Below are 10,234 nucleotides of genomic sequence, written 5' to 3'. Positions count from 1 at the left end.
AGCTAAAGGCCAATTTGAGTAAATTATTACTTGATTAATTAATTGGTCATATCACATAGAGGTCATGTTCATGCAATGCCAATTGTTCTCATGGAATTTCATCTCATGATAAAATTAATCCTTTAACATTCAGTTGTGGTAATGGAATATTTTCTGGCTAAATCAAATTTAAAGACATATTCAAAAAAAAAAAATCTGTTTAATCTTATTTCAAATCTGTCTGACTTTATTTATACGTTTAAAGAATGTTTCTCTTTCTTTTTTCTGTTCAAAGAATCACATTACCACAGGCTTTCAAACAAAGACAAACTGATTTATTGTTGTTGAACCTGTACTGATGCAAATACAATCACGAATAAGATTTAAGAGTTATAGCAAAAGGCAACATTTCTATTGCTCAGAACATCTCATTTAGACTTCCACTGAAGAAAGAAAATCATTCAGGTTTGGAACGATACACGCTACAGGTTGATAGCAGCTGGCTGTTGCAGATCACCTCAAAGTGTCCCATAGTAATAGAATATGCAATAGTTACTACAGCTGGTAGTAACTATTGCTCAAGGGGAGGAGAAAGAAATACAGTGTCAATCAGTAAACGTTTATCAATAATGTCAGGTCAAATCCATCTTCTCTGTCACTTTTAGCTGAGTTATTGTTTTGCTGGCTTACTTATGTAGAGCATATGTTCGCACCTTCATCCTTTGTCTTCCTCTGGAGATCATTGAAGAGTCTCTGTGTTTGTGCATGTCAAAGAGAGAGAGAGATCTTGGGAAGATAGACAGAGATGAGGGAGTGTTGTGATACACATGCGTTTTTTATTTATTATTTATTTAAAAAGGTCCACATAAAATATCAAAATGACTTTAAATTCGCAAACCGAAAGGCATGTTCATCATAGAACAGATGTACACCCTCAAGCCATCCTATAGGTGTATATGACTTTCTTCTTTCTGATGAACACAATCTGAGTTATATTAATAAATATCCTGACGTGTCCAAGGCAGTGATGTTTATAATGGCAGTGAATGGGACCAACAAGTATGAAGCTCAAGAAAGTGCATCCATCCATCATAAACGCACTCCACGTGGCTCAGGGGGTTTGTGTAAGAAAAATATCCATATTTAAAAGTTATAAAGAAAAATATCTAGCTTCCGCCAGACCGCCTTCCATAAGAAAGTGTAACGTCTCTCGCAGTTCAAAACAATTACACTACGTCCTACACCTTCTGTATTCAACTTATGGGAAAAAGAGTGTAACTGACTCGTCAGTTTTTTCGTAAGTCGAATATGGAACGTGGACTGGAAGCTAAATATTTTATATTTTACTTCATAACTTGATAAATATGGATATTTTTACATTTATAATGGATGGATGCACTTTCTTGAGCTTCATAATTGTTGGTCCCGTTCACTGTCATTATAAAACTTGGATGCGTCCGGATATTTATTAATATAACTCCGATTGTGTTCATCAGAAAGAAGAAAGTCATGTACACCTAGGATGGCTTGAGGGTTAGTAAAGCTTGGGGTAATTTTCATTTTGAACTGAACTACTCCTTTAGTATTTTTTTAATAACTCCAAAGATCTAAACAAAACAAAAGACAGTCAAATCATTTACTCTGTGTCTGTGTGTATTTTGAATAGGCCTACTACAAAATACACAATCTGTCAGTTGTTCTGCTCCTGTGTTTACAACACTGTCAGGGCCAGAAAGTGGAGTCCGGCTCCAAGGTTAAGAGTGATGACAGTGCACAGCATCAGGTCTCGGTGCAGCTGAGAAACCTGAGAACGGCCCAGATACGATCGTTCGCCAGTGATTCCCGCAAACGGTCCTCTCCACTCCACAGATAGCCAAGGGGGAGGGCAAGCAAGTCCTGAGCGAGATCACATCAGGGCACCACATACCTTGTCAACATCACCACTAAACAAAACATGACGCAGCACTAATCCTTGACACGGTGCGCGAGCGCAACATGCAAACAAAAGACGCTTTGATGCCTGCGATACGTGAGAGGAAACCCTCGTTCCACATGCCTGCTGGTCTCTTAACCTTTAACAGCTATTGACGTGTATTAATAATTCAACTCCTTGTTTGTTGCCCCATTGAGGGAGGAGAGAAACACTTGATGCAGCACAAGCGATCCTAAAGCCCGAGCACTGAGATGCGGGGTCAGGTCACCTCCCCTACATGCATGTGTTTGTGTTTTATAACAAGAACAGCGAGAGGAAAAGGTTGTCGTGCAGTTACATGGGCTACGTGTAATGAGGTCGTTTTACAGATGAATAAGCGGGAAGCGTTTAAAGCTGTTTGTTTGCATTGGCAATGTCTGGCATAAAAATAGGTTAAAATGTGGTAAACTTCCTTGCGAAACTGAATTCTTTCGAAAAATTCACTAATCTAAAATCTGCTATCGCAGAGTTCACCATATGGGAGCGAAATAAAAAAAATGTCTGTAAACTGATAACAAAGAGGATCAGATACCACCATGCATTTTTATGAAATCAAATAAGTTGTGAATCTAGGGTAAGCTATTGGATCCAGCACTCTGCTTATGCAGATCTAAAGGTGCCACCTCCTGGTCGTTAGTGGAAACTACATTCAAAAAATGTAGGTGAGTTTTATGTTACTGACTTAAAAATGAGGTCCTGTTATATGTAGTTTTATGAAGGTTAGGATAAGGCTTTAATCATAAAATAATCTCAAAATGACCTTTATTTAGAATAAAACTGACCCTAAGAACGAGATATGTTTTATTAACTTTGGACAATCACTATAATAGCAAAGTTTAGGATGTGCGGTATATTTTTGTTAATTATCTTGTGAATAGTAGAGAGACCAGAAGAAGATCATATCCATATAAAAATGAAAAAAGAAGAAAACATTCCTTCAATTAAACTCCGGGTAAGAAAGCACAGAGCAAATTAACAGCATTTGAACTGTAAAACTCTGCTTGCTTGTTGTCTATTTGCTTATGTTTCTTTTTATTTACTCCACAGCAGATACCAAACACTCAGTGCAAATGAAATGTGACAAAGGCAATCATTTCCGGATGCTCTGCGAGTTCTCATCAGCGCTGACACTGCAGGGCTTTATTTTCACCCGCCTTCTCCTGATCTAAACAGACTATTCATTTCTTCACAGCTTCCTTTGCCAAGACAGACCACAACGAGCCATTCTGGAGACACCGTTGCAGACTGGCATCCACTTTTGTGGGCTAGCTTGGACAATTAATCAGTTTAGATGATAACAAATGACAGCAGCTGAAGCAGCACATCTGTCCATAACTATTGTATTCTAAAACCTTGTCTGCTTCAAGTGTGTTTCAGGGTCTAAAAGCTCTAAATTTAGCACAAATGCAAGCAACAAGATTGCATTCCCCTAGGCTAAGACTTTAGAAAGAGAGACCAAAATATTGCCTGGATTGTCTTTGGTTGCGGTCTTGGCATATATGGCAGCAGATAAAACTATTTGAGACTTGGATGAATATTTAAATGAAAGTGGGACAACATAATTGTCTTTTCTGATTCACTTTTAGCATTGAAAACCAAAGTAGCCTTCAACATTTGCAAATAAGTATGCATGCATGGAGCCCAAATGTGACTTTTCCATTTGCAATTGAATCTGGATTGTTTATCCAGACAGGTAGAAACCTCTCTGAGCCAAAGAGGCCCCTCAGAGATTTCCCGTGAGTTTTTAGAAGCATCCTTATTCCACCTCATAATGACAAATGCTGCAGGCTAATAGAGCTGATGGGAGAAACTAATCTAGGTGCTAACGCAGAGTGCAGGGGAGCATAGTTCCATTTCAGCTAAAGGGCTTAAAGGATTGTATTTACATTACAAAGAGATATCAAGTCTAATGTTAATAAACCTTGGTAAGCCGTACAAATACCTACATTGTGCTGCTACTAAAAATAATGCTGAGGAAACGCAGCCAAGAGTTGGGGTCAGATCCCTGAGGCTGTCTCAGTGGAAAGCTCTTCTCAGAAATCAATACCACTGGAAATTGTCCACAGGGTTTCCAAGGGTACAAGTATACACACTTCAACTTTCCATCGAATGCTGGAGCATTTCTGTAGGAACAAGTGGCATCCCTGTGCTAGTGAATGAGTGGATGGGACTAGATGACTAAAAGCTTCCAGTAATGTTAATGTGTTCCATCTTGAGAAGCTGAAGTGTACAAACAAATGCACAAAAACGTCTTTATTGGAAATGCTGCGAGTGCTTTAGTTGATTCAGTTCCTCCGTAAAATCTGCGGCGCTAAGCGCATTTTCCAGAAAACCCTCATTCTCTTTAATCATGTATGATTTTGGAGAACCCAGTTTTCTAAGAACATATTGCTGATGGAGGCAAGCTGCCCTGGATGTCACATAGATTTGAAGGTGTCCACTTACATGACAGTGTTGTTTAAAATGGACAGGACAGCAATGCTATTTTCAGCGTTCTAACCACTGACACACTGGAGTTCAGGAACATGATTTCTATTACAGGAACTAGAGTGCAGGGAGTGGTTAAGGGAACAAGTTACTTTCTTTTTTGAATAGAACGTTTTGCTTACCGTCGACAAATAAAAGAACAGTCAAAAATGTACATTGTAAGCTGAACAAGCGTTCGTGAAAAGTCATGCTTTAAATACTTACCGCGCGCGCCAAATCACAATAGAAAGGGCGCGAAACGTAAGGTTAGTTACCTTACAGCCTCCATTTTGTGACAGGTACGTGCTCTGACTAATCTTACCATGGATAAATAAAAAGCTGTCAGTAATGTGTGACAAGTTGAACATTCGTTGAAAAAATAACAACAGTCATAGCCTACTTTATATAGGCAATTACCTCGCGCCAAACTGCAATAGAAACCGCGCGATACTATTGTTATGGTTACCTCATACTACAGGTGACTTATACGGGTCTATTTTGTGATAGGTAAAAGTATGCGCTCTGACTACCTAATTTTACTAACTGCTCAGTTTACATGCTGCCTTTAAGTGAGCTTGTTATAAGTGAACCTATTAACATTTTAATTCCCATTTAAGACAGCCGGTAGCCCATCCTAGATAACGTGGACAATTACCGGTGACTCATATCCCCTGAGGCTTATCTAAAATTTAGATCTTACTCATTGTGAGGAAGCTGTTGAGCAAAAAACTAATATTCCTGTAAAATAGCAACATTCATTATATTACAATCAGTTACAAACTCACACGTTACTATTTATATTGATGTGAAGCATCTACATTGTTTTAAAAAATAAAGGTTATTTAATGAATTTAAAGCTAAAATCTTTGCAGGAAATGGCCCAATGAAACTTGGAGAAAGACATTTGATTCAGTCTCTGCTTTTTTTTGTCTTGGAGATGCAGTGCAACCTCAGAAAAATGCACAAAATAAGCTCATGGTCAGACAGCCAACTCATGATTATAAATACCAAACTATAGCTATCAAATAGCTATGTGCTAATGATTTATCACAAGAAATTAAACACAAAATCAAGAATAATAGATAATTTTATTTTCATACCAGAAAGTGAGTCAGTTATGAGTTTTATGAACTGTAATTTATCATCAGAATATGCACTGATAGAGATAAACAGATTGTTTTTGTAATTCTTATGTGAGCATAGAATTTTTTTTTCTTCGATTGTGTCAATATCTTGTTACATACTTTAGGTTCAACTGTGTATATAGTGTCAGAGAAGATACAGGGGTTATGCTCTCTCAGAGAGATGGATTTAAATTTCCAAAAGATGGCAAATCATTGTGTGGCAGCTTCCTCCATTAAATATTTATAAAATATTTTAGTGCTTGGGGGGAAAAAATATTAGATTTCTGCATGGCCTGTTCCACACATGAACTAACAAGGACAATGTGAGAAAATAATGGCAAAACCATCCCAAAAATACATTTGCATTTTTGCAGTGTTTCAAAGGACAATGCTTTTTGAGGATCTAAATGCACTGAAGTGCACCAAACCAGAGACTGCAGCACTCAATGAAATGGATGAAGTGGAAATATTTCAGTTTTCTGAAAGAGTAAGAAAGAGGCAGTAGGATTGTCAGTATTAGCAGCAGTATTCTGTACAACGGGACTAATTTCTTTAGCTAAATCAGCTTTAGCTCTTACATTTTCAGCTTGGAGAGTAAGGGTTTGAATGCTATCTGCAACTTAATTTAACTTCCTGCCACACAACCTGATGTTTCAAACCTCTGTTTATTAAAAAAGTAACTTGCTTTATGACAAATGCAAATGTTATCATGCTGTATATTTCTGGAGCCTGAGAAATCTGTTATGTGATGCTAGGTTTTTCTGCATCAGTAAGCAACTGTCACTGATACAAGGTCAAAAAACAAGCTCTTTTGGCCATGCTGGAAAGGTCATTGTTATGTTGGCAGTCCAATAGAGAACTGGAGAAAACAGTCAACTAATGGCATTGCCATTCTCCTCCTCGACCAAACTATGTGGTGGCGATGAGCGACTGGGGCTCGATCTTGTTCTTAAATTAATCGAACCGTAGAGCTTTGTGGAGTGCTTGGAATAAGCAAAGGCTTTCCTCCTGTACATCTCACCTTTCCATATCGAAATCATTAGCAGAGTGGACAGCACCACTCCGCCTAAGGTGAGAAGGCAGAGGCCTGCGATAACGCACCTGTCCAGGTGCGCGCCTATTCTGGCACTCTCGTTCTCCAGTCTTTCCATTTCGCGTGCGGTGACATTGTCTGGGTTCACTGTGACGTCACGAGGGACCGTGTACGATATGATCACCAGCGAGATCCCGGTGATGAGGAACGTAACTGCGCTGATGAACCCATAATCCACGGATTTCCCGGAAGTCTCCGAGCTGAGATCGATGTCAGACATCAGCGACAACTCCTGGAGGCCCTCGGGACGGATTTCGCTCGAGGAGTCGTGGAGCGAAGTTGCATGACGAGCACTTTTCTCGCTCGTGTCCGGGGTGGCCAACCGGAGATTGACGTTTTCATCAATGTAAGTGAACGAGGTCTCCAGCTCCTCGTCGCAACACACCCTGACCTTCTCTGCAGGATGATGGCGGTGCTGGCCATGTTGTCCTCTGAGGGGAGCCGTCCTTGGTGCTGAATTACACTGTCCCTCACAGGCAGGCACCTTCAGAGTGGGAGAAGCTTCTTCCACTGAACTGTTTAGCCTGTGAACATGAAGAGGGCTAGAAGACCAATCCAGTACCCCAGGGGGATCCACCGAGGCCATCAGATCCACTCCCACGGATCACCTTGATTTCCTGCTGCATCAAGCCATGTTCGCTGTACCTATAAACACAAATTACAATAATTTGGAGAAGAAATCAACTCACAGATTCTACATCGTAGTTAGAGATCGTCCAATAGTTGTTGTTTTTTTGTTTTTTTTATCAGTTATTTGTACATTTAAATGGCTGATAGCCAATATGAAGAACAGATTTTTTGTTGTTGTTTTCGTAGGTCTACATTTGAACCAATGATAACTAAATAGCATACTGCAATAAAAAAACAGCCTATTCATAATGAATATTTTAATAATAATACTTTAATATATTGCACATGGCCATGTCTTTTACCTTTGATGCATGCTATTAGCCTACAATTAAAATTCTTATTTACTCTTGACAAACTATATAACTATCATTAAATACTATGTGACAAGCATGTCTGTAAAAAGAAATTTAAAATGCTCTGAAATGTCTCTGAATCGGGGCATAGTTGAGCATATGTTTACTTTATACAAAGTGTTACTGCATTTTGCCTTTGTTGGTCATGCAGTCTAGCGTACTACAGCACGTGTCCCTGATTTGAAGCACAACCGTGACTCATACATACTATTTACTGCTTTAACCCATTTATGTACACTACAATAGGTTAGCAACAGTTAATGACTGTATTTGAACGAAATCCTTCGCCTCTTTAATGAAAGACGATTAAAGTTACTGATTAGTCCTACTGCTTCAATATCCAATTAGCAAAGCAATCCGTAAAAACCAAGATAAGCTATAAGTCCCTTTTAAACGCACGGCTCAACGGCCGATGGGGAAATAGACACTTCACAGTAGAGATCGATATGATCATGATACATTTGTTTTAAGGGCGATGTCAGTATAGATATAAATCTAGTCTAAATATTTGAATAACCTATATTCATATTATTTTAATTTATGTCATTACATTTATGCAAAGTTGTTTTGAAATCTATCTAAATTAATTTTCATCTTTAGAATTAATATTGCAATAACCAGTATACTTAAAAAGAGCTAATATTTAAGTATAAAAATGTGTCAAACGATTATTGGTCTATATATAAAAAAGTCATCCAACAATTCACCATATCTGCAATAACTAACACATTAATAAACATTTATTTAAAAACGGGTATGTGACAAGACACATATAGGCTTTACGGTAGTTTTGGCACGTGTCCATAAGGCTGCATCGTTACACTCATCTATAGGTCATATAATATCCCGTAGAGAAAGCGACACAAACAGGACACATTTCGCATCTCGCCATATTTAGACGCTAAACACACATTGTTTCTTTGGTATAATCAATTGTTTTTTGTTAATACCTTCTCGTCTGATGAACATTTTGGCCTCCCGGCTGCTGCTCTCCGCCGTTCTCCCTCCCACGCTCCGTTTTAAAGATGAACTGAGCTCTTAATAACGAAATTACTAATTCTACTATGGCCAAGGCCTTTTCATAAATATTCATTAGGTAGTGATGACGTTTCCCGGTAACCTTCCTATGGGGAAGTGTTTGAGTATGAATATAAATAAGATTGTGATGACGTACCTTAGTTGCCGTCCTATAGTGAATGCTTGGCTCCTGAATTTTAATTAGGTGTTGCTGACGTTCCTTGTTACCGTTCCAATGGCGAAGCAACCGGTAATGAATATTAACAGCCAAGTCTTTGCCATAGTAAGATTCGTAAATTTTCTTCCAGATTTACATCACTCTTGCGTTGTCAAGTAAATCATAAGAGGTTTAAAATTGTATTGGAACCATGGCCATTTCGGTTTTCGGAAGCAAAAAAAGTATTAATCAGCACCGTAAAACTGGAAACTAACGTTGCAGCCTGGAGACATTTCCCACTACGAACAGTGAGGAGCAGCGGCTGTGCTAAACCACACCTATTCTACACCATCTGCTCTGTGTTCCTTTGAAAGCTTGAAAGATTACTGGTCAGTTTGAGCAAGGTCTATGAAAACTAATTTTAATCCACATAATCTGCCACAACCAGCTCATATTCTTGAAAATGACCTGGTAAACACATGATTTTACACATGATCATGTTGAGATTTATTTCAAACATTTTGAAGGCGCAGTCAGAAATAACAATCAATTTTATTCCAACAGATACGTGCTATTGTATTTACCAATACAAAGGATGACTTCGGCCCAAAGCCAGGCAAGTTCCCATTTAACAGATGAGTCTGCAGAGAAGTGGGGCTTACTCAGCCAGAGATTAATGTCCCAGGCTGGTGGAGGCTCAGCTCAGGGAGTACAAGGTGCACAGTCATAAATTCCCATCTGTCACTGCTGGCTTTATAAACATAGGTGGAGTAGCTGTATGCTGCAGTCAATTTGGACTATTTTCAACAGGACGGAAGTCTCAGAAGGGTGCACAGCTTATTTTGTGCTTCACACTCCTCTGAGATTTCCATACAGTCAGCTGCCAGCTGAGCCAATCCTGCATGCTTTGCCAAGGACAAAATTGAGTTTCAGAGCCTTGGGTATCAACCAAGTCATCTTGGAATGTACAGAAGCATGCTGTGGCTCGTCAGTCTATCCTCATGTTGTTTGGACCCAGTGATTACACAGACATAGAGTGACATGTAACCGCTAAACAACATCACACAGCAGCAAGAAACCTGCAGACACATAGGCTACCTTTGAACTTGCATCTCTATTAAATAAAGGCAAAATGAAAAGTTAAAAGCCCTAAATAAAGTTTAATAAATGATCATTTATAAACTGCGAAAACAGAGTGGAACAAACTAGTATAGTCAGTCAGTTTCTCAGAAGCAAGAGTGTGAAACCAGGTGCTGATGCTCGTCTGGCAGTCTCTGCCACTAAGGTTAGTATCTTCCCTTCAGCCTCCAGAAGAAATTAACTTGGAATGTTGACCTATATAGTCCAGGCATGTTATGCAAACACATCTTTGGTTTGTTTTTGAAAGGTTCAGATGAGGTTGGTAAGACTTTTAACAGAAGTATCTTATGCTCAACAAGTCTG

The 10,234-nt window shown here is 38.9% G+C and overlaps 1 protein-coding gene across 1 annotated transcript; it reads right to left on the bottom strand.

Annotated features, from left to right (window-relative positions):
• Nucleotides 1-5,918: 5,918 nt before the first annotated feature.
• LOC137026507 (transmembrane protein 74) lies at nucleotides 5,919-8,619 on the bottom strand. The gene is made up of 2 exons (XM_067393865.1): nucleotides 8,568-8,619; nucleotides 5,919-7,279 (listed from the first exon to the last, which is right to left on the bottom strand). The coding sequence occupies exon 2, from the start codon at nucleotides 7,218-7,220 to the stop codon at nucleotides 6,414-6,416; it is 807 nt and encodes a 268-aa protein (XP_067249966.1). The 5' UTR covers nucleotides 7,221-7,279; nucleotides 8,568-8,619; the 3' UTR covers nucleotides 5,919-6,413.
• Between the last annotated feature and the right edge of the window lie 1,615 nt (nucleotides 8,620-10,234).

The sequence above is a fragment of the Chanodichthys erythropterus genome, chromosome 2, assembly GCF_024489055.1.
Source record: "Chanodichthys erythropterus isolate Z2021 chromosome 2, ASM2448905v1, whole genome shotgun sequence".
Taxonomy (NCBI): domain Eukaryota; kingdom Metazoa; phylum Chordata; class Actinopteri; order Cypriniformes; family Xenocyprididae; genus Chanodichthys; species Chanodichthys erythropterus.
This window is presented reverse-complemented; position numbering and strand designations above follow the sequence as displayed.